This window comes from Syzygium oleosum, unplaced genomic scaffold (assembly GCF_021117445.2).
Source record: "Syzygium oleosum isolate NSW1041296 unplaced genomic scaffold, Sole_v2.1 Sole_v2.32, whole genome shotgun sequence".
Lineage (NCBI taxonomy): Eukaryota > Viridiplantae > Streptophyta > Magnoliopsida > Myrtales > Myrtaceae > Syzygium > Syzygium oleosum.
In genome coordinates, this window is record NW_026607516.1 from 3,283,910 (window position 1) to 3,308,244 (window position 24,335).

Sequence of the window (24,335 nt, forward strand, 5' to 3'; positions counted from 1 at the left end):
GAATTGCGATAAACCAAACTGCATCACCCTATGACGCTCAGTTTTGGTTGCTCCAGGTGCTCTTATTTTACGACGATAGGGACGATTGCTTCCGTCACCGACCAGGAAGACACCGAATTCTCCTTTAGGTGCTTCAACTGTAGTTGGATTTGAACCGATGACTTACGCCTTACCATGGCGTTACTCTGTCACTAAGTTAAAAGGGCCCATTTGATTTAATTACTGAATCAATTCCTTGTATGCAAGTTGTCTCGATAAATGATACGCTCAAAAGTGATATACATTTACCCTTTTCTAGAAGGTGTGGCACTCACAATTGCCCATAGACTTAAAGAGATGACTTCACTCGTCGACGACGCTTGCAATTAATGTAGAGTCCCATGGTGAATAACCTCCACGGTCGGCATTGTTGAGTGTTGACAAAATTGGGAAGTTTCTTGTAAGTCTAGAAAATCTCGATCCTAATAGAACAGCACATGTACATTACACGATTATAAGTTGCGAGAGTAAGCGGAACGTCACATACTTAATATTAATAGGCTGATGTATGTCCTGGGAGGAGAAGCTTGGTGTATGTCCAACGTTCAGATTTGACCTTACCTTTGCCTGTTATACCGTCCGCAGTACAGGAAATTTGGAGCCCATCCGAGGGTATCTACGTAATTGCGTATGGACTCGGCCAAAGCTTGTAGGATCCGAGTGTATTGTACTATAAATGCGACGACACAGACTCCCGAATGGGACCATCAGTTCCCACATCAATGGAGCAACCGCCACTCGCCGAACACGTCTCCGGCGAAACCATCCGCCCTCCCGGAGGCAGCACCCGCCACCCTGTCTACCGTGGTGTCCGGAAGCGGCGGTGGGGCAAGTGGGTTTCCGAGATCCGAGAGCCACGGAAGAAGTCTCGCATTTGGCTCGGCTCGTTCCCAGCGCCCGAGATGGCAGCTAAGGCCCACGACGTCGCCGCACACTGCCTGAAGGGACGGAAGGCCCAGCTCAACTTCCCCGACGAGGTCCGCGACTTGCCCATCCCCGCCACCCACAGCGCGCGGGACATCCAGGTGGCGGCGGCCGAGGCAGCACGTGCTGTGGCGGCGAACAAGAAGCGCGGCGGCATCGACGGCGACGACTTCTGGGCCGAGATAGAGTTGCCGGAACTCATGGAGGACGGAGAGCGCCACTGGGACGCCTGTCTGTGGGCCTTCGTCGCCGACGCTGCGTGTAGGGACGGCGAGGATGAGGCGACGACGACGACGACCGCCTCTTCGTGGCACTGTCATGTCCCCAAGAGGTGAATCCACTCGGTGGTTGTATTGACAGCACATATAGATTGCCTTCGAAGTTAATTCCTGCAATGCTACTGCAGTTATGCCAGATTGTTTTATCTTCGAAATCTTCAATATTCTGTGTGTTATTGCTGCATGCACCAGTTGGACTTTGATCACGAGGGATGCTTCTAATTAGAGAAGTTGCTAATCACATCTTATTAAGCAGTAGCCTACCCACATTTAACTCTCTCTTTTTGTCTCGTTTGCTGGATTAACCATTTGAGTCGTGACTCGCGGTTGATAAAAGATGCAAACCGGCTGTAAGTTAGGTCGTTCCTTTCGAGTCCATATGAAAAAGATGAGATGGCAATTGCTGGGGGTCAAGATAAAAGAACCTGTAAAAACTCGACATCTATATCCGACCCTCGGACTTATTTGTGTCTAGAACTAAGCATGTAAGATTCTTCTTCGGGATAATTACCAATTCGGTCTTGAACCTACTACACCAATGTTAATTTGGTCATAAAATTTTCGGTTCTGCCAATGCAATCCTCGACCTTTTCCCATAATTCCTACGTAGTCCATCTGGGCTAATTGCCGCCGGGAATTACTGACGTAGAGTCTAGTCATCGCCGGCTGTCCTACGTGGCACGCCGACATGGACAGGTTCGCTCGAAACGGCGTCCAATGCGGGCTGCCCCATCGGCGGTTTTCGGTGGAGGATTGAATTAGCATCTGCACGATAAGTTTATGACCGAACCGGTAATTTTCCCGTTCTTCTTCCTTCAAATGCAAGGACGAGGAGGGGACGAGCGAGCAACGACAATAAGAACCCAAATGCAATGTCGTCCTTTCGCAACATAAACGCACGTAACTAGGATGAACATGCAACAGTAAGTTTGGCTAGCTATGCGGTACATGCCTTTACATATTTAACTGAAGGAGTAAGAGTTTCAGATGGCTCAAATCAGAGTCTCAGATCGATTGAGTCAGGTGGAGCCCGAACGAGCCACCTCCACAAAACACAACCACGCACTTGCTGTTAAAAAAAAACAGACGCGACATTAACTATCGTACAACACGAACCAAAAAACCCTAAGAAGAAGCCAGAACAGAGAGCATCGTCCACGAATCCCCCGTCCTTCGTCTGTTCTCGGGGTTGGGATGGAGCCGAAAAGCGATGAAAGTGAACGTATGCACGTAGCTCCAAATGCCAGGGACAACTAGGACCCCCAACGTTCCTCCTATTCTTTCCTTCTCCACTGACGGTGTGATAAATATCAACGTGCTCACCCACAAGCTAACCCTAATTTTTCTTCATGCACAAGCACCTGCGGTATAAAACCGAGGACCATCGTTAAGTACACCAGGCGATGAAATAAGAATCCGTCATAAAAGTAGAGTTCAAGCGCTGACACGTATGTAATTAAGTTTAAAATTTCGTAAATGAATTCATTCCGTTAGTAGCTTGATGAGAAATTAAAATGGAAAACCGGTGGGCAGGTGGGATCGGGCGTCCGTGCATATAGAAGCGATTATTGGTTGCTGCCGGATCTCTCTCCTTGGGATGGAAAGGACACCACAGATTTCGCATGTGCAAATTGTGAAGAATGTCGAGGAAAAGTAGGACGAGCTGATAAAATTTTGTAACAGGAAGTGATCAAGTAGATTTAGTTTGGAATATTGTATCAATAACGAGCAGAAAAAAAAAGTTAATAGAATTCATATCGATCTCACCAGAGAAAATACACTATGTGAAAATACATTTTCATGACTAGTTATATTTATTACATCATTCATGATATGAGTGTATCGAATGATTTTCCGTTGATGTAGCAGCCGGGAAAAAAATTGAATGTGGGGGTTGCACCCTGTTGGTGTTAGGAATTGGGCAACTCCTAGTGGTTTTAGACATTGGGCCATTGCCATAAATGTGTGTCTGTGAAGTAAAAGCAAAAGAAAATTCAGCGGGCGTAGCATGTCACAGTCAAGGAGAAAGAGAGAGGTTACAAAAGATGAGTCTTGGTTTTGTCACCAGATTGGACACCAGAGGTTTCAATGTGAAGCCTACAAAAAGAAGCGGCGGGATGAGAATCAAGGAGCTAATGTGGTTAGCGATGAACCTTCGCTAGAGAACTTATGTTTATCTATAGGGTATGACTTGACGACAAACAAGTGGTTTATTGACTCTAGTGCTTCTTTTCATTGCACCTCACAAAGAGGCATATTTGCTGATTATGCCAGTGAAGGTTTTGGGTAAGTGGTTGTGGGGAACGGCTACATGTGTCAAATTGTTGGAAAAGGAGCTGTGATTGTGAACGTCTTAGGTGGAGGATGTCTAGTTTTGCATGAAACTAGACATATCCCAGAGTTAAAGAAAAATCTGATTTCAACTAGTAAACTTGACCAAGAAGGTTTGGTAACAGCTTTTGGATGTAGAGAATGGAAGATAACCTCAGGGGCAAAAGTAGTAGCAAAAGGAAAGCGTACGGGTACACTTTACCTTCTCCAGGGAGACAATGTCAGTGATATGGTTGCAACTACAATAGCTATAGGTAATTTGTCTACTCTTTGGCATTATCGATTGGGACATCTTGATGAAAATGGTGTAAAGCAATTGCACTCAAGGAAGTTGCTTCCAAGTTTGCAAAAAGTTGAGTTGCATTTCTATGAGAGTCACATTTATGGAAAACAAAAGGCTATCGGCTATGGTGCATTGATCCCAGATCACACTATAGCCGCCGGCAGACAGAGAAGGCAAATTAAATTACCAGTACGTTATGGTTATACAGATATTACTTAAGCATTGACTGTAGGTGATGAGGTTGAGATAAATGAGCATTTATCTTACTTTGAGACGATAGCTAATTCTGAGTCGTCACAGTAGCTAGGAGCTATGAGTAAAGAGATGAAATCACTCCATTGAAATCAGATATGGGAGCTGGTCAAAGTATTCAAGAGCCAGAAAATTGTCGGAAGTAAGTGGGTCTTTAAACGAAAGGAGGGCATTCCCGGTGTCGAGGCAACGAGATATAAGGCGAGACTTGTGGCGAAGGGGTATACACAGCGGGAGGGTATTAACTACAACGATGTGTTCTCTCCTGTGGTAAGACATACTTCTATTCGTATATTACTTGCCTTAGTTGCTGCACATGGTCTCGAGCTGGAGCAGTTTATATGTGATAACAACGTTTCTTCACGGTGAGTTGGAGGAGCGGATTTACATGAGGCAGCCAGAGGAAGGTAAGGAAGATCTGTTTGTTTATTGAAGAAATCTTTGTATGGGTTGAAACAGTCTCCTAGGCACTGGTATAAGTGTTTCAATTCTTTCATAGCTAGTAAGGACTATTCTAAATGTTAGTTGAATAGCTATGTTTACTTTAGGAGATTGGAAGATGAAGCCAAATATTATTATTACGGGCTTTTTTTGTCTTTTCTATTAATTTTGCTTTTAGGTTAAAAGTTACACTTTATATATCAGTCATTGATAGAAGCTAGCCGTTAAGCGCTGAGAAGAAAATAGAGAGAGAAAAGAAAAGAGAAGAAAAAGTGAGTTTTTCTTTGTGAGTATTCTCAATTTTTTTGTGTTCCAATTTTGAGAGAAGATCATCAGTGTATTCCTACTTTTTTCAAAGTCTAGTGGATTCGCAGAGTGCCTCTGCGCGGAGATGTAGCCCAGGTTTGAGTGAACTTCGATAGTAAATTCTCTGATGTGTTCTTTCGATTATGTTCTTTTTATTATTATATTTTGCTGGTGATGATTGTTTGCTTGGGTTATTTTTCTGGAATCAGTGTGCGATTCCCAACAACTATTATCAGAGCTTGGTTGGTTAATCAAGAACATTGAGGGGGAGATTGTTGAGAGGAAATTGCCATCGCAGTTGGTCTAGCGAGAAGTGACCTAGCACAGTTGGTCTAGTGACGCGAGGTAGAGACCACGGGTGATGCAATCCTAAGTTAGCAGTTGATAATGGTTGTTGTGCATAATTGTGAGTAGGGGTGTCAAAAAGCCCGCGCCGGCTCGGCCCGACCCAGCCCAACCCAACCCTATTCTAAAATTTCCGGTATTATGGGGTCAGGCCTTAATCTGCTTGGGATAGTGTTTTTAGGTGTGGGTATTGTCAAGTTAGGGTAGGGTCGGGCCCGGCCCGCGTTGGCTTTTTGACACCATTAGGGCCAAAAGTAGTTCTCTTCCTCTATTCCGTCCGACTACCGCTTACCCATCATTAAACCGAAGGAGGGAGAGATTCACATGGAATTGAAGGTTGGATTCACTGGGACAAAGCTCGACATCCTCAGAACCCGATTACCATGTTGAGCCCCCACCCCCCACGCTCGCTTGCTCCGCCCTTCTTCCCGCTCCCCGAACCTTAGCTCCGCTTCGCATGGCCGCCGCTTCGGGAAGCAGAACCCGGCTCCAATCGTGCCAATCCTTTCGCCGATTCCACCAGCCGACGAGGAGGAACTCGAGAGTGGGGAAGGGACGATCAGACAAAGAGCACAGAAACCTAGCCGGCGAGAACCTTCGGGAAGTTTGGGGATGACGCTCGAGAGCTTGGTTGACTCCCTCACGAGTCACACCACATACGTAGCGAAACGCGACACGCAAGCAGGCGAAAGGCGGGAGCTTTCTCCTTCTTCACTTGCGCTCTCTTGCAGAAGTCGTCTTCAATGGAGAAATTCGCCGGAGAGAAGGAGGAGGAGGCGCAAACGGAAGTCCAGATGATTCCAAGTTTCTGAAAGAAAAACGTCGCTTTCGTGGGGACTTTTTTTTATTATTTTTATCTTATTGATTTATTCCAAAATATTGACCCAACCCATGAAACCGGATCTGAATCGACCCGACCCGACCCTTCTCTTGGTTTATATGCTAAAAAGGGTCTTGGGGCAGGGCGGGGCAGGTCAAGCATGACCCTATAGGGTTCGGGTCGGGTCGGGTATCATCAAAGCCCAACCCGACCCATTGACACTATTAGTTGCGAGTACATTCCAATGACTTGGAGATTCAGCTTGAGAAAAGCTGATGCAGAAGAATATCTAAATTAAGGAGAAATAAACATAATATTGAACTCACACGTGATGGGGAGATTGTTGAGATACATGTGTGAGTTGTATTAGAGAAGTCCCACATCAGATAATTGATGTGGTGTTGAGCAGTTAATATATTCTAGTTGACCCATAACTCATTGACTTAAGCTTTGAGTAAAGGTAAGTCAGACTGGATATATTAACGGATTCGGACTTGAGCTTCCTCTTGGCGATCTTTCCAGGTGAAAATATCGGGCTTCTGCTGTGCATTGCCAACATAGATCGTCACGTCAGCGATTTCTGGGCAAATTGGCCGGTGGACTACATTGAAATTTTGAGCAAAAGTTTATGACTAAATTAGTAAAATCGAGAAAAATTTAGGATTTAATTGGCATCCGTACAATAAAATCTTTGACCGATTAGGTAATTTTCCACATCAAATTCCCTTGACGTGAAAATAATATAGCATTACGGATTTGTTATTCTCGTAATTGAGATATACGCTTCTTTTCAAAGGATCAAGTGGGATTAATTAGCCGACAAAGCAACATAATCATTCTCATCCTTTGGACTTCGTTTCATCGCTGCCCTATCATCCTCCGCCAGCAAATGCGTCTGCCTGTCAACTACAATAAACAAAAGAAAACGATGTTAATCTCGTTCGATTGCGGCCTGACGATGCGATTGCACTCTTAAAGCAAGAGGACTGACTAAACTGGTGCTAGGCTTGATGCTTGACACGCAAGTGATGGCAAAAGGTAAGGTCCGATCCAAGGCATGGCTCCGATCAGAGTGCTCAATGGGCTTCAATGGGCCGGGCCTCGTTTCGGGCCTTCGAGTGCTGTTTCTCTTTTTTTCCCCATCTAAGTGTTGCTAACGGTGGCCTGTGATTTCTTTCTTGCCTTGAGTTTTCACGTGATCGTTGATAATTGCTTTTAGGAGTTTACGGTGTGTTTGTTTAAGGAAAACTTCAGGGTAAAGGAAAATGCTCTCTTGAAAATCATTGAAAATGTTTTCCCTTTTCCGGATTAGGAAATCCATTCTTCTAATTTTAAGCATGCATGTTTTCTTTGATCATAAACAATTTTCTGTTGTGTAATCATTTTCACAAACTAAACACGTGAAAGTATGAAAAATTAATTCTCGGAAATCTCTTTTGCTCGAACAAACGCACCCTTAGGTTACGTTTGGCAGTTTTGGTGCCTGTCCAAGACAGGATAAAGTCGGATATAAGGGGGATATAGCCCAGATAAAATTATCCCACATGAGAGGTGGGATAAAGGTGGATATGATTTTTAACATCCATAATATCAAAAGTTATTTTTCTAGAATAACAAACTTGTTAAATTAATAATGTTAAAATAAAATTTGAATATAAATAATATTCTAATTCTAATATAAAAAATTCAAAATAACAAAAAATAATGACAATTTCGTTTTTATTCCTATTTTTAATTATATATTCAAATTTCTTTCTATCTTATGATACAAATTCCATATATATAAATGAATAAATATTTAGTATTTATATTTATTACATATTGTAAGTATATTAGTATAGCTTACTATTTAATAAAATTTTATTAAAGGGTAATGGAAGGGAAAAAAGAAATAAAAAAAGAAAAAAAGAGAGGGATAAATAATAAACAAATAAGCAAATAAAAATGAAGTAGGCAAGAGTGTCCTGAGAGATTCTTACCATTTTTGTTTATGCAATTTTTAGATTCATTTACGCTGACATATCGTTCATAACAAACAATGGACATGATAATATATGAAATAATCTGGCTTTATTATTATGATTCACCAAACAGTGTTTAGGACATAGCAAAATCCCTGGATTTCATATCATATCCTAACTAAAAATCTAGATGACCAAACGCAACCTTAGTGCTTCTGGTTCTGGAATTCCTTTTACCCACTGACCAACAAGAAGTGAAAAGCTGGATCTGTTGTTCTGTTACCATAGAGAGTAATGTCTTCTTAGTGGTGTCCCACATAAGTGGACAAGGCTTTCGTTGGCTGTAGCTGTACTTACTGCTGCTAAGATTAGAGTGCCTATTAACATCTAATGATGGTTGATCAGGACCCTCTCCCGATTAGTGCCATGCTTTCCTCTTTCTTTCTTTGAGGGGTTTCTTTATTTGGGAAATGATTACTCGTTTCTTTAATCATGAAGGGGTCCAATAAGTCTGTGCATTGCATTTGTTACTTGGAGGTCTATCTAGATCATTCCCCTCATGCTCAATGTGATTTCACTGTCCGGATGTCTCGAGCAATTGCGCGGTTGGAGGTGAATTTTTTTTTATTTTCTTTTATAATGAAGCTTCTTGTGGCGGTTCGTAATGGATGAGGATTTGGAGTCTAGTGCCTCTGCTCCCGATAGAAAATACTTGCTTGGATCGGGATTCAATAGACTAAGTCAATCATAACCGTTGATTTTTGTGGGATCTACGTGTGGGACCTATAATAGCTACGGTCAAGAAATGAAATTTCTGCTCACAAGCGTATGCAATATGCATGCGTATTTGCATGAATATAATGTGATATTGTGGGAGCTTGCCTTGGGGGAACTCTTGTACGTTGAGGTCAAACAATCAATGGCCGTAGGTTCGAATTCTACTTGGGAAGATATGATTCATTCAAGTGCGATTCACATTGTCACCTAATTTCTGAATGGCTCGTATTATATTACTTCATTGCCGTAGTACCTCGTGTGAAGAGATTTTTCAGTTGCTAGCATCTTATGGCTAGCCAATCTTGAATTTTCGAATCTTGGTTGATGCCGAATAGTTATGTCTAAAACTGAATATATCGTAATGGACATAAGATCCTTGCTGTAATGCCAAGAGGAGGATACCGGTGTTGGTCGCCCCTTTCCACCCTTCTTACCGATGAAAAGAAAGCGATGATCCACTCTTTGTCACGATCAATCACTAGGGTTAATTGACTCGGCTCTCTGCATTAGAATGAGTCTTCGTGCTTATCTGTCGAAAAGGAAGAGTCTAGACTTAATTGATTAGATTAAATCAATGAGAACATCACCTAATGATGATGGGATGCATGCACAATCTCACGAGGAAAAAGTAAGTTCTTTTTGCCCTATGATTAATTAAATTGGTCTAGCTATCAAATTGTCCTTACGGTGAGTATCTAATGTTTGCCATAAAATTAAGTCTTTTTTGCATCATCCTTGGACATTTGTGGAGTGGTTGGTGGCTGAGCTGCCTTTCCAAATGGTTTTGGTCATAAGTTGACTTTTGTCAACATAAGGCATAAATATATAATTAAGTTTCACTCAAGGAAATGGAATCTTGAAAGAGCAAAATCACTTTTTTATACATGGTGCCGACACATCCCTCAGAATATTTACCCAAATATAACTGAGTTCCTTGATCATACGTGCATGCAAAGATGACAGTTTGGTCACGTTATTTGTTGTGAAGGATATATTTTCCGACCTTTTGCGCAAAACGGCAAAAGTACGGATAAAATCGAACAATCCAAGCGAGGAATACATATAGAAATAAACTTGACACAAAAGATTTATGAGATTTGGCCGGATGAGTCTGCTGCTCCATGGGGAGAGATCGACGCAATGTTCCACCATAATCAAAGAAAAATATTACGATTGATCGGATCAAACTCATTCGCAAATGTTTCCTAACGTTAAATATCACCTATATTGTAAGAGTTAATCATAAAAAAATAAGTTTTCTCGCACTCTCAACTCTTTTTGGATATATTTCTCAAAAGTTTTCTGAAGTTTTTAAAATTTTCAAAATAATTTTTTAAAATGGGTGTTAAAACAGTATGGATCAAATTCGCATCGAGGGCGGGTATCCGGCCAAAATAGGCTCAGGCAACTGGCCACAACAGAAGCGCTTTTGGTTTCGGAGGCTGGTCGGCAACCTGGCCACATCTTGACCGGATACCTGCCTAGTTGCTTGGTTTTCACAAGCGCTTGGCAGGCCATCTTCTCGTGTTCTCCAACCGTCCGTCTCCGTCTCCAATCCTCAGCAAACACTCCGAAGATCCCGATAATCACAACCTTATACCGATTTCAAATCGATTGATAAACTTCTGAGTCACGATCAGCAGCCCCCACTGATTGCGGATATCTAATAAGAGCTTAGAACTGAAATGCTTTTTTGTTTTGGTCATTTCTTCCGGTTTTGAACTTAAAAACTTGGGTCGATTCTCTCTTAATTATCACTCTAAACCAAAAAAAAAATAAGAAAAGAAAGAAAAAACAAAGCACGTGGTAGAAACTGGGACGTCAGATGTCTATGGTTTAGCTTTTGTTGACTTTTGATGTTTAAAAGACAAGTAGGATGGAAAGTCATAAACCAAAAGACTTGCACTCTTTGGCTAAATGCCTCTTTTCTGATCAATAGTGAAACCTACCTAGCTTTTGTTGCACTTCATCGGTACACTTCTATTCTTCTGACTTGAGTAGGAACTTGAGAAAGAAAGTGAAAGCAAACCTCAAGCCGAATATGTAGACTACTCATATGGTGAAGGCGATCCGAATGACTGTTTGATTCTATCTGTCGTCAACAAATCATTTCAATCGATCCGTCTCATTAGATGTAACAAGAGACCCGTTAAATGTAGCTGTTCGAATGAACACAAGGGACGAGTATTGTGTAGAATGAATCCGTCGTTTATGTGACCCTTTGAAGCTACCTCTCATACATGCATGGTTGTATTTTTCCAATTCATTAGTTGCGTGTGAAAGTGGAGGAAAAAGTGGACGGATAGGGATTGGGAGGAGGATTGACTTGCTGGGGAGGGCACTATTCTTCCATCAGACTCTGCAAAAGTCCAAAGCACAGTAAAAGTGGGAATTCATTCTGCATCAGACCTTGGAATCCAATGCTATCGCCCTCACTGGGAAAAATCGAAAGAGCTTAGGGAAAGCAACAGGGATTGATGAGGCGGGCACGAGAATATCTGTACTTCCTGCCGCAGATCTGCGGGCCAGCGTTTGGATGTTCGTCAGCACTAATCTTATGGAATGCTCATCATCATTACATTCCATTAAAACTTCTAATAGATCATGTTCTTCATACCCTTCGACCTGGGCTCTTGTCATGCGAAAAATGAATTATTTTAAAAATATATATTTTTTAAAAATGATAGTTTATATAACTTGAAATATTTAGCTGATAAGAAATGTTTTCATTATTAACAATTATTTTATTTAAACTTTTTCGTAGATGGTAAAAATATTTTTCTTATATGTTATTTTTTAAAAGAATAAAAATTTACAAGCGACTTGTCCACACGCACAATGAAGTTCCTATAAAAGAATAAATCTATGTTTCTTATACGTTGTTTTTCACGTGGTTAGGTGACTTTTCCGTGAGTTAAAAATAACTATGCGTATGTATTGAGCTAGTAACTTCTCCATCAACTGTGTGCCATCTGTGGATAACACTAAATGACAAAAAGAAGTTGAGTAATTGTTAGTCTCCATCGTTCAATGATAAGAATGTATCACCACATTATTGTACCTTAGAAAGTTCCTGAAAATATCATACGAGGGTGTTAACCGTAAACTTATATGGATTAAACACATGAATATAATGTGTTTATATACATGTAATCTCTTTCCATCGAATAATTTAAGTTTTTAGGTTTGTCATTCTAACATCCTAAAAAAGCACATATCAAGAGTTCAAATCCTATCGCTTTCCTTTCAAACTTATCGGTGGTGAAGCCGAGTCATACTACATGCGAGGGAGATTGTCAATTATAATCCCACATTGCTTAAATACATTGTCTCTTTTTACCTAATGGTTTAACTTTCTAGATAGGTCATTCTAATGTTGGGGAAGTGGAACATATATAGAATGCGATTGGGAATCATTTTGCGAAAGGCCCTAAGACAAAATGCAAGTGATGTTTAGCGATTTTTTTGGAGAGCATTTGGGAGATACCATTGTATTTACAAAGTCTTCTGAAGGCCTTTAGTTGAATGCAAGTCTTACCCAGCTTTGGGCTTTAGTTTTCAAAATGCTAGTGCATTTTTTTCTTCCAACTCTACCTGCTTTCAAAATTTCAATTTTACACTCACCATTTTTCGCCTTGCGCAACATCACTGGTGAGCCAAATCTGGCATTGGCGAACCAGATACGATGCCAGTGAGCCTTGCGCGACCTCGGGAGAGGGTCTACAACACCAGGTGGCCCTTGTTAAGGGGTCATCTGAGGTCATGCGACCTCAAGCAACAGCTTCCAATACCAGATCTGTTTCGTTAGAGTCCGTGGTCACAAATAGATTTCTTTATATATTCATATTATATACTTGAAATCTTTTACAAGTCTAATTTTTTCCAAACAAAACTTAAATTAAAATATTTTTTAATTAAGTTTTACCAAATACTATTTACTTTTTGAAAAAATCAGATAACTTAAAGTCTTTTTCATTTCCTCAAAAACTTTTTCCAAAAAGCCCCATCAAACGGAGCTATAGTAAAAAGTGCATATGGACAATAAAGAAAATTTGCAATCGATCACCCTCTATTGGTTATTGATGATTAAAAAACTTTGGAGTAGTCATTTGAGTTAACATAAATTGCCTAAACTTGTACTAGCAAAATTTATATGTAAAGTACTCTCTCTTGATGGTGAAGTCAGTTCAGTCCCACAGGTACTCATTATTGGTTGGTTCTGCTCCTGTTAAAGTCCTTAGTCCTCTCGTGTTACTGTGATTGTAACGGGGGTTACAACTCAATGCCCAAAGATCGAGACAAAAAAGTACCCCTTTCCTTTCCATTCCTTCTCCCCAGCACCTTCCTCCCTCTTCCTCCTTGTCTCTCTGTCTTTCGTCTCCTAGCTATGTATATACGCAACACAAACCTGCCCTACCAAGAATAAAACACCCAGAGAGAGAGAGAGAGAGCGAGAGAGAGAGAACGCAAAAGCAAATGGGATCCAAGGCAATGGAACCAGGAGAGAGCATAGGCACAGCACCAAGAAAGCTGCTGCTAGTTTCAGTGGCCCCAAAGACGGTGGAGTCACCGGACAGATCAGGGATGAGAACACCGCCGTTCCATACAACGGCAGCTGTCCCGTTCCGGTGGGAGGAAGAGCCGGGCAAGCCGAGGCCCTGCAGTGCACTGGCCATAGTTCCGAGCTCTGGGCCTGGTGAGCCGTACTCGGCCACCAGGACGTGCTTGGAACTGCCCCCTAAGCTGCTGAGCGAGGCCATAATAGCCAAGATGCCATCATCTGTCGGTGGGCAGCAGACATCATCGTTCAGGATGGGAGGGGAGTGTTATGGATCGTTCCGGAGCTACGTGGTTGCTGAAAGAGTGGGCGACGGCGATGATGAGGAGGGCATTGATGTGGGTGTAGCGAGAGAGGGTGTCATTGTGAGGAGCAAGCCCAGTGGGTGGTGGTGGTGGTTCGGTGGGTCTTCTTGGAGTAGAAGGAAGAATAGGGAGATGAGCGGGGGCGGGAGCAGCTATGTGTTCCCTTCATTCTCATGTAATTACGTGGTGGACAGAGAGAGCAGTGAGTGGAGGAGCGAATGCAGGAACGGCAACAACAACATGAGGAGGGCAGGGAGCTTCCCTCTCCTCTCTTCCCATTCAAACTCTCACTTCAGCTGGGTGAGCAATGACCCTCTTCTCCTATTATTCCAAATCTTTCTTTAGCAGATGCAAAAGGATCTTTCTCTATTCCAACAAGGGCTAAAATAATCAGAGTCTGGATGCATGACAGGCAACTCTGTACGGGGGATTGAAGGAGGCGATACCTTGGAGGAGGAGGAGGAGTGGGAAAGCCGGGAAGATGCGATCGTGAATCAGCCATATGTCTCTCGACATTTTGCTAATGCCACGTCTCCATCATCGCCCTGTCATCCCGATTCCAGCCAACGTCGTGTTTCGTCCATTATCAGTTTTCTGCGCATTTGAGACGTAGCCAACACAGTCAAATGAGAGTCCCCCCATTGCGCTGCTGCTATCTTCCAACTATAAATGCCAACATGAAATTCAATGCAAGGTCTTGTGGCCTCTCTTGGCCGCTTTAGCTGCGAGTGTGTTAGTCGTGTACAAAGCAGAAGCAGTGCCTCTTTGGTTGCGACATTGTTTTCTTAGTCTGATTAAACAGCATGTCTAGAGGATCACCGAGAGAATAAACCCTGTGAAATTACTAGTTTTTAAGATGCGTACAGTGCTAGTTTATGGATGTGGCTTTGGCTGACCATATGTTCAAAAGTCTATCTACATTTTACATGTGCATTTTTCATTACTTTTCCCGTTGTCTAAGGCGGATAAATCCACACGATGTTGCCTAAACTAAAGGGCTGTGACCCTACCATCAACTTTTTAGTAATCGTGATTCACGAAATCCAAAATATTCCCTTTGCAGAAAGTTAGTGAGCGGCAGAGCAACTTCATCACGAAATATCTGATGTACTCCAGCTCCACCGACAATAAAAAGCTAGAGAGGAAGTCAAGCAAGCATTCTTCAACAACAATTTATCCTCTTCCACAAATTGCATGAAGTTCACAACTATGAAGAAATATGCAGTGAGCGATTAAGCAATTATCCTAATACGTCTCCACATGCACAGAGTGACTTCAGATGAACCGTATCATCAATATAAATCCTGCTCCAATTGGAGAAAATTTATGATGAGCCTTCATCAAAACGAAGAAAGAAAACACTTATTTGGCTGCCGATGAAGATACAGCAGAGAGAGGGCACTTCATGATGGTCAACCTTATGCTTGCTTTTTACCAGTCATCCCGGCAACCACCTGTAAATACATAAGAGGTCATTAGCATTAACAGAGCAGCCCATAAGCGTAACCAAGCTATCAACATAGGCAACGAAATGACACTAGTGAAAAGAGAAAAACAGAATAAGGGTTAAACTTTCAAATGTGGCAAGCAGAGTTTCGAATAATAATCCAGCTCTTCAATTGTTTAGGCCACTGGTTACTCTTTAAGTGAGTTCAAAGAATCCCCCATTCATCTTTTTGTTTTCCTCCCTTTCAGTGACCGCAATAGCCATATTGAAGATACAAGAAAAGGGGCTAACAATAACGATATATAAAGTTCGCAATTCGAGACTAAGAAGCATAGTTTACATTGGAACTTGCAATTTTTGTGACAATAGATGCAAGAGCACCAGGTGGCAATGGGAGGTAAATTCACGGTCTCAGCATCCTCAAAGACAGCCACTAACAGCAACAAAACCGCATATATATGCTGATATAAATTACATAACCACTGACATTATACTTGATACTCACAAGGAAACTATTAGAACTACTAGAGAAACTTATGTACAAGCACATGACATATAGAATACTACTAAATCAGCACTTTATCTACCCAAACTGTTAAAGGATGATCCGAAAGACTAGCATAAATGTTACTTACATCACTTATAGGAGTTTGGGGGACTTGCTTGGAAGTTTCCAATGAATCCAATATGGGCCTCACCACAGCAGGAAGGAAGAGGCCTGAAGTACATAAAATTAATTTGCCAGATGAAGAACACAGAATTGCTGATATTCTTTAGCGTGCAAAAAACAACTTTTCCATGCAATAAGTCTTGTGAATACGGGAGTGTGTCGAATCAACAACCCAATAGTCTGCTTTATAAAACTGAAATCCACATTTAAACTAGCACATAGCCTCTAGCACTGAAAACTAACATGTATGGATAATGCCACTATTATGATGAAGAAGCATAATATATTACAAACCCTTCAGCTCATGTCAAAGAACATCTCTTTCACATTTTCCTATCCGGCACAAAGTTGCTCTTTCCTAGCACCTGAAGTTGCAGACAATGCAACTAAACCTAGTCTTCAACGACATGGTGGCTTGACCATATCGACAAGTTTACTCCAATATCAATCATTTCCCAGCACAAATTTCACGCCTAAATGGCTAAATACTAGAATGGAGAAGATACTCTACACTATGACTCAAGACTTGAGGCTTCTCAACTTCAGTTCAGAAGTAACTAGAAAGCACCTCCAATTCTTCAAGTCAGAAGTAACTAAATCACTCATACTGCATAACAGGGATCAGCAATTCACTCTTCCGCCAACCAGGCGTTAATTCCTTTATCCTCATAAATCATGATTGTTCTCTAGTGAAATTAAAAACACTCCATAAGGCAAGACCAGTACTCTCAACTTTTAAGGTGTACATGCGAGGGTGCTAGGCGAAAAAGTCACAAACTGAGGATCTGGTGTTATGTAATATATCATAGTTGATTCATAACTCATTCGCTTAAATTTTTTAGTGAAGGTATGTCCAACTCGATATGTTAACGGGTTGGGACTTGAGTTCCTTCATGATGATCTCTCCGGATGAAAGTATCGGGCTCATGTTGGGTTGACCAAACAAGCGGTATAAGAATCGATGGTAATTCATGCCCACTCCGGTGACTAGCGAATATCTCAAGAAAGGAAAATCTCATATGTGAATCTCTAATCGAGGTGAGGGATGGTGTCCCCTGACTTCCCGCGAAGCTTGGCTGAGCCAAGACGACTGAGGTGGAGTCTGAAGGGTGGATGTTGCCCTCACAAACTTGCCAAACTTGGGCTGGCCAAAGCGGAGATTCTCGAGAGGAGATGACGTTGGTGCAAAAAGATAACCGGATTAAATGGATTAACTGGGAGCGGGTCTAACACAAGTGGCTCACACGTGAGGGCGAGATTTGTTAAGGTGCACATGTGAAGGTGTTAGGGGAAACAAGTCCCAAATCGAGTCGAACTAGATACGTTGACGGGCTTGGAGTTATGCACTCTCTTGGTAATCTCACCAACGAAGGTATCAGGAGTCTATTGCGTCGATACAACAATTCACTCTTCTGCTAACTGTGCATTAATTCCATTATATCATTCCTCATAAATCATGATAGTTCTCTAGTGAAATAAAAGGACTCCATAAAGTGAGACTAGTTTCTTAACCACCTCTGCTCTATAACAAAACCTAGCATTGTTAGGCCCTTTAGTGTGCTGAACACTATCTAAAAGTTCCCTTCCACTTTATCCGAATTTCCTAAGCAAGTTAGGTGCTATGTTGAGACGAGTAAAGTATCGCAAGTTAATGATACATGAAAAAGGATTTCCCTTTACGAAACGAAGGAATATAAAAGATGGTTCCTGAACCAAGATGAGAGGTTAGCTACAGGAAAACTCACAAAACAGGAGGCGGCAACACCAAGTTTCATCTTTAACACATCGAAAGAAGAAAGAAGGACCGTCTACTTAAGCCTCATTAATTCAGATAATGACGCAACAATGTAGCCCCAAAAAGCGCCAATATCAGCTCAGCTCAGACAGCTGAGCTGATTGTACCTCGAGGAGCACACCGATGATGATTCCGGGATGCAGATTGAAGGTAATTAGGGGAATGGCACGAAATCCATGCGCCAATTTCAGCTCAGCTCAACCAAACATCTGTATGCGGACGAATCTAGTACTAGAATCGAATCGTCCCTAAGGTTAATCGCGAAATTCACGGCGCGCAATCACAATCAGCGAGCGCCCCCCCACCCCCGGGACACAAGAACGCAAACTCGGAGGCAAAAGAGAGAAGCGGCGAAGTGGGAGGGAAGCGAAGAGTGGTTACCGACGCCGGCGATGAGGCAGGAGGCGGCAACGACGGGCTCCTGCACCACGAACATCTTCAGCTTTTCCATCACCGCCATCTCTCTCTCTCTCTCTCGCTCCCCACGACGACTCCTCTTTTGACCTCGATCGGAATTTGGATCGGCCCGGTATTGAGTTCTGCTGCTTCCTTAAGAACTTGGGGGGGTCCATATCGACGGGGTCCGGATCCGGATCCGGGTCCGGGTCGGGCACTGTTTTTCATTTTCTTGTTTTTCTTTCCTTTTTTCCATTTTGTTTTGTTTTGCTTTTTTCATTCCATTTTGGGGCAGAAGTACTTGAATATTCTAAAGTCAGAAGGAGGAATCACAAGACTAAAAGAAAATTGGTAATAAGCTAAAATGGAGAGGCAATAGTAATTTTTTTTTTTTTTTGGGTTGGAAGAGGCAATGGTAGTTTACTCAACGGTAGAGTGCACGGTTTTTAAGTGCGGCCAGCATTTTTTTACACATTTATATGAAGGAATGGATTTGTTCGCACATTTGGTAGAGTTTGTAAGACCAAGATTAATCCTATCATGGTATTTATACAGACATGTGTTTATACCGGATGAATGAAACACTCTTAAGCTCCGTTTGTTTTGCATAAATGAATGATTTAAAAAAATATTATAAAAAATGATCACTCGTATTGCTTAAAATAATTAATCGATATATATTTTTTTCAATAATAGAAAATTTTTTCGTTAACTAATTATTTTAAGTGATATGAGCAGTTATTCTTAGAAAAATATTTTCAAATCGTTCATTTTTTCGTGAAACAAACGGAGCCATAGTTTGGGATCAAATGGCATCTTTCGCCACAAGAACTGAGCCGTTGAGCCTGGTTTTCTCATTGTTTTTAGGAAAAATGACACAAACAATCCCTAAATTTGGCCCAATATGCAATTTGATCCCTAAACTTTAATTTGGTCAATGTAATCCCTTAACTTTAATCCAAAATGCAATGTGATCACTGAACTTTTAATTTGTTCAATGTCCTCCCTGAACTTTTGATACATGTTCAATTCAATCCCCGAACTATATGAAATTGTTCAATGTAATCCTTCCATTAATTCAAGTTCAGGAATTACATTGAACATTTTTATATAGTTTATAGACTAAATTGAATATGTACCAAAGATTTAGATACCAAATTGAATAAATTAAAAGTTCAGGGACCATATTGAATATTAGGCTAAATTTCAGGGACTATATTAAACAAATTAAAAGTTCATGGACTGTTTGTGTCATTATCCCTTGTTTTTACTGCATATGTAAAGAGGTGGTGATCAAGTAGTAGTAGTTTCATCATAGCATGCCTAATTCATAACACTGTTCATAACACTGCAACAACAGTTAAGTCAGCTTGAAGAGAACAATCCTCTAGTCTTCTGCAACCTACATACGGAGCCAGCATGACAGAATTCTTCTCAAATGCCTTCAACAGCAAGAGTCTTAAGTAACACCATCCCTCGAGACAGTTCTGGCCACAGCCACTAATCTCTGGAAAACTAGGACTTGCTCTTTGGATCAAGAACACACCAGCATTTTGATCAGTTCATGCATCAATTGTAAAGAGAGAATCTTGAGTGCAGCCGATATGCCAGTTAAAATTGACTTTTAACTGAGCCCAATGTTGGAAACAATAGTATGGCAACAATCTCCAAATGATCTATGTGCTGATACAGAGATCTCCACCTGACATGAAGCACTTATATACAAATTTACACCTCAGTATGCAAATTATCTTCGGACTAGGCATTATATACAAGGCTCCAAAGACCTTAAGAAGGTATGACAACATTAGAAATAGATACACACCAACGCCACTCTCATGCGTGGCAATCCACGCAGGAAGCATAAGATACAGCAGCGGGCTAGAAAAGAGGTATCATCCACCCAACCGTCCACCCAAGAAGCAATCCAGCCCCAACAAGGCCCAACCCCACGGCAAAGACCACAGCATACTTGGTCACGTCGTGCTTTTGACGCTTACGTTTTCCCTGTCTCACTTTGGAAGCCTTGTCACGGCTCTTCTTCATTTTTTTACCTTTGCTAGGCACCAGAGGAAGGAACACCGGGAAAATTGGCCTGTCAGTGTTCTTCATCTGCAAGAGGTTTGTTTCTAGCTGAAGCAATTGGAACCACTGCTTGTAGGCAAAAAGCTGAGAGGCTTGTCTAAAGAAGAGCTTTACAATGTGCTCCTTCTCCGCACGTGCTTGTTCTGCAGCCTTCTCTGCTTCCCTTGCACGTGTTTGAGAATGGCACAGTGCTTCCAGTAGCTGAGTCTTAGCAGGGTCACAGTCGGTAGCTTCCCATGTTTCAGTTTTACCCTTGCGAGCTGTATCATAACTGTTTTCGCTGCAAATTTACAAAATAAAATAGAACTGAACACTTCTGCAATCAATACATGTATCTTCGTAAACTAACAATCGAGTTAAACGAACTTGTGAGGAAGCCTTATTTCTGTACTTTGATGTGACAAAAGTCTCAATATAGTAAAATGAATCATTCCTTATCGTTGTCTGTCATTATATAGTTCTCACACAAAGTATATTTACTTAATAATGGACAATTCAAGTACCTGGATGATTTGTCAGAGCCATGAGGGCAATGACCATCTTCATCTGAAGCCCACTGCCTTCTGAACATTTGGTCATATTCAGGACAACTTCCTGCCCGAATGGTTTCACCCAAAGTACCAAGCGGATCAACCTTCCAATCCGAGGATGTCTCAAATACTTCATCGTAGTCTAAGCATCCGACACACGAATAAGGGTGTTTCCTGGAATGCATATTTTGAGGTGGTGGAAGGTCACAATTCTCGACATGGTCAAGTGACTTCTTAGCAACAAAGGAGGCTAACTCGTTCTTATCTGATGTGCGCCACCATGGTTCTGGCTTCCCGTTTCTGATCCATGTAGAATCCAAATCGAAACTGAGCTCATTAGTCTGCTTGGAAGCTGACATCCCAGCATGATTTATTTCCACAAGCTCAAAGCTTTCCATCATATCCATGTTGTCAACTTCTTTTGCATCCTTACTACACAGGCCCATTATCACTGGGTTTGAACCTTCAGCATCGCGGACATTCTCAAATTTGTCATTCTTCTCATTCTCAACATGCATATAAGCTCCATCTTTCTGCATCTCACCACATTTAGATTTTAAATCTTCCGTGGTAGCATTCAGGAGATCGACCTCAGCATCCAATGCATTTAACCCTTCACATGCTAGACCCTTTGGGAACCTATAGCTAGGTCGTTGCTGAAGCCACCACCTTGCCTCTGGAGGCAAATTGGTAAATGAAGGTTTCCTGTTAAAAGGCATGAAACCTAAGCCAACATGATCTCCCTCCTCAGTAGAACCAGCAGGTCCTGCATCCACTTGTTTGGACGTTGAAGATGATGATTGGCAGCATGCCAGCTTAGGAGCTCTTTTGGCATCTTCTTGTACAAAGCAACGGTTAGCTGCTCTCTGCCATGCAGCCCTTGCTTCTGCAGCTGCCATACTCTCTCAATTTATTCCACATTCCATTGAAGAAATGAAAAGTTCGCTGAAGCTAACAAAAACAGCATAAAAGGAGCAAAGATCAGAATGAGAAATATCATGTAGTAAATAGGTCAATTAGCTGTTTGGAAGATTCTCTCTAGTCAACAACATATGATCGGCAGGAACAAATAACCCAAAGCTTCTTGGGTGTTAGTGGAGTATTAAGATAAGTACCACAGGGGCTATCAAGACCAAATCATACTATGCAGTGGAACCGAATTCCCCTCCTTGAGAAAGAGGAGAAAAGAGCAGGTGAAAAAGAAACAAGACATATAAGTTCCTTCCTTTTTTGTTATCGCATTTCTCTTCTCAGGGACTACAGGCTACATTATCAAGTTCAAGGCACTCTGCTAGTAAGACTATCTCAGCTTATATGCATGTCTAACAGTTATATCCTTCTAACAGTATGGCTATTGGCTAGAAATTAGAAAGGAAGGGAATAACAAATCCAGAATTAAACAAATGGACGTTTCACTTTTCCACTGTTCATTACAAAAGCATCGAACAAGTTCATACATATCACATGAATATAAAGGGTGCATCGACTCTCTATAATTTACAATAGAAAAGACAATATAAGACTTCCTTACAAATACATAAAGCACCAGTTGACTGACGCCCGAAGTTGAGAATAAGTGTGACAATAAAGAGAATAGCAAATCGATGACTCTAAAGCTCACATAATGATCAGTTTTTAAAACAGACACGTCTCACATTTTCCTATGGAACACATCACAAACTTGAAAATAAACTGAAGATTATAAAAGGGAACAAATGCAGCGGATCATCAAACGCACTGATGACTCCAAAATTGATAAAAAAAAAAATTAAGCAAATGCAAAGCTGGTCCCCAAGGAGAAGCACCATCATGATATATGTATGAACACGACTGAGCGTAACTCAAGACATATGTGTCTTTAAAGCATGTAGTTTGGAGATGGCAAGGCAAACTTACATAGGAAGAACTGAAAATCTACTGGTTAAAATCAGCTATAAGGAAAAATAACTGCTGGAAAGCGTGTTACTTAATTGATGACAAATTTTAGCGAGTGTAGAAAGAAGACGATTGCGATCGGAAAAGGGGAACATCCATCACCAAGCTGAAGTAAGCAGTCAGTTAATTAGCTGAACAGGGGAGAACTCAAGATCCAAAATCAAAATTTTAGATTATGGCAAAATTTACTTCCCGAATTGATCAGACAACCGCATGTGCAGACACGAGCTCACCGCCCCATCAGTTCGTACCAAAACGAAAACCAAATCCAAAATCTGCTATGGCCGTCCAAAAGAGTAGACACAGTTATCACGCATCTGAGATGCTCATCTAAAGTCAAGATACGCATCCAAACCTTAAGAAGAATAGGAAAGCGACATCCATCGGATATGGCAACAGCAAGATGCATATGGGCTAGAACACAATCAAACACTTCAGATGATAAAAATCAGGTGACACCCATCAGTCGGCAGATTCCTAAGATCAACCGTCAAACTTGAGTTCCCAAGCAGAGCCAATCAAAAAGATCAAAACTTCAGTAAAAGGAAAAACACCCAGATGAAAAAAAAAAGAACGCATAGTGAGAGAGAGAGAGAGAGAGAGAGTACATAGGTGGATTAGATCTCAGGTGGACAGGTGGGAAGCTGCAGATCTATCTAGAATTTGCAGTGGAGACATGGAAGATGAAATCAGGGGAAGCGAAACCGATCGAGATTGAGATGAAACTTCCTGAACCTGGAATCTGAGACAAAGGCGAAGACGACGCTTGTCAGACACTAAAAGGGTCGTGTCAGCCTCGGCCTTTTTCTTTAGCAGTTACCACGTTGATTTTGATTCACTTACCCTTTTTTTTCTTTTTCTTTTTGTTTTTCCCTTTGTGCTTCGCAGAGTCCCCACCGTCTGTTCCCACGTCTCCACTCTTTCATCTCTGTCTTTAAGCAAGGCAAAAACTGTCAGTTCCTTCTCACCCTTGCAATTCACGACACTCTACCTCATAATAAACTAATCTTTTTGAACCATTAGATTACGGGATCAGCAACTCCCACCAAAAAACAGCTTCTTTATCTCTGTTCCTGAGCTGTGGGCTAACTAAAACTGCACACAGAAATTACAGTTGGGTATAAACTTGACTTTTTCTGGGTGGGTTTATGCACTAAGTCTCCTTCCCCATGTGAATAGTTGCTGTCTAAACAGAGAGGTTTGTCGTTCTGTGATCCGCGTTTTGTAGAAGATAACGACCCAGTCATCAGCAGGGGCTCAGGATCAAGGAACTAGCACGCCAACTAGGAATTAGATTACTGGTTTCAACATAAGCAATATGCGAGACATGAAATATAATATGCACATGAGCTGGGAAAACCAACCACTCTGCTCGAGGATTTGCTCGGAGCCATATGATATCAATCATAAATGTAGACACTAAGGTCAATTTTTTTTTGTTGAAGGGATGTTTTGCTAGGAAATATTGTTTAGGAATCAACCATCAGTAATCATAATACGACTCGTACGGCTTTTGTTTTTTTAAAGTGGTTTTCACTTAGAAAGTATCGGAGATAGGTTTATGATTCCAATGAGCGTGTGTTTCTGTGGGAGATTTAACTTAGTCATCAACCGTTGCCTGTTGATTGAAATTGTGTGCACTAGAAGGGAATGGTGTGATGCCGTGAAAAAAAAAACTAAATTTCTTATGTAGAACGCTTTTCAGTTGGCATAGATTATTTTGAATAATTATCAGTAAAGTTAAATCTAAATATATGTGCTCACGTTATAAAAAAATTTCCGATGAAATTGACAATTTTTGTAAAGGAAATTGATATTTGTCTGCTTCGTGAAGAAATCAATAGTTCATCTCAATAA

At 41.4% G+C, this 24,335-nt stretch overlaps 4 protein-coding genes across 7 annotated transcripts; 2 read left to right on the forward strand and 2 right to left on the reverse strand.

The window, feature by feature from the left end:
- Nucleotides 1-723: 723 nt before the first annotated feature.
- Nucleotides 724-1,493, forward strand: LOC115687034 (ethylene-responsive transcription factor ERF023). The gene has a single exon (XM_030612502.2). The coding sequence runs from the start codon at nucleotides 738-740 to the stop codon at nucleotides 1,296-1,298; it is 561 nt and encodes a 186-aa protein (XP_030468362.2). The 5' UTR covers nucleotides 724-737; the 3' UTR covers nucleotides 1,299-1,493.
- Nucleotides 1,494-13,004: 11,511 nt separating this feature from the next.
- LOC115686978 (uncharacterized protein At4g00950-like) lies at nucleotides 13,005-14,475 on the forward strand. Its single transcript, XM_030612424.2, has 2 exons — nucleotides 13,005-13,920; nucleotides 14,033-14,475. The coding sequence occupies exons 1-2, from the start codon at nucleotides 13,234-13,236 to the stop codon at nucleotides 14,111-14,113; spliced, it is 768 nt and encodes a 255-aa protein (XP_030468284.1). The 5' UTR covers nucleotides 13,005-13,233; the 3' UTR covers nucleotides 14,114-14,475.
- Nucleotides 14,476-14,778: 303 nt separating this feature from the next.
- On the reverse strand, nucleotides 14,779-18,078 carry LOC115686979 (uncharacterized). Its single transcript, XM_030612425.2, has 3 exons — nucleotides 17,914-18,078; nucleotides 15,703-15,785; nucleotides 14,779-15,074 (listed from the first exon to the last, which is right to left on the reverse strand). The coding sequence occupies exons 1-3, from the start codon at nucleotides 17,990-17,992 to the stop codon at nucleotides 15,039-15,041; spliced, it is 198 nt and encodes a 65-aa protein (XP_030468285.1). The 5' UTR covers nucleotides 17,993-18,078; the 3' UTR covers nucleotides 14,779-15,038.
- A 1,455-nt stretch (nucleotides 18,079-19,533) lies between these two features.
- On the reverse strand, nucleotides 19,534-23,532 carry LOC115686977 (uncharacterized). 4 transcript variants are annotated; one of them, XM_056304524.1, is made up of 3 exons: nucleotides 23,214-23,532; nucleotides 20,517-21,494; nucleotides 19,534-20,293 (listed from the first exon to the last, which is right to left on the reverse strand). In XM_056304524.1, exons 2-3 carry the CDS (start codon nucleotides 21,440-21,442, stop codon nucleotides 19,810-19,812), a joined length of 1,410 nt encoding a protein of 469 aa, XP_056160499.1. In that variant the 5' UTR covers nucleotides 21,443-21,494; nucleotides 23,214-23,532; the 3' UTR covers nucleotides 19,534-19,809. The 4 variants fall into 4 exon arrangements, with proteins under 4 accessions (XP_056160499.1, XP_056160498.1, XP_056160497.1 ...); XM_056304523.1 differs by having other exon boundaries at nucleotides 20,517-21,488; nucleotides 23,087-23,532; XM_056304522.1 differs by having other exon boundaries at nucleotides 23,087-23,527.
- Nucleotides 23,533-24,335: the final 803 nt, after the last annotated feature.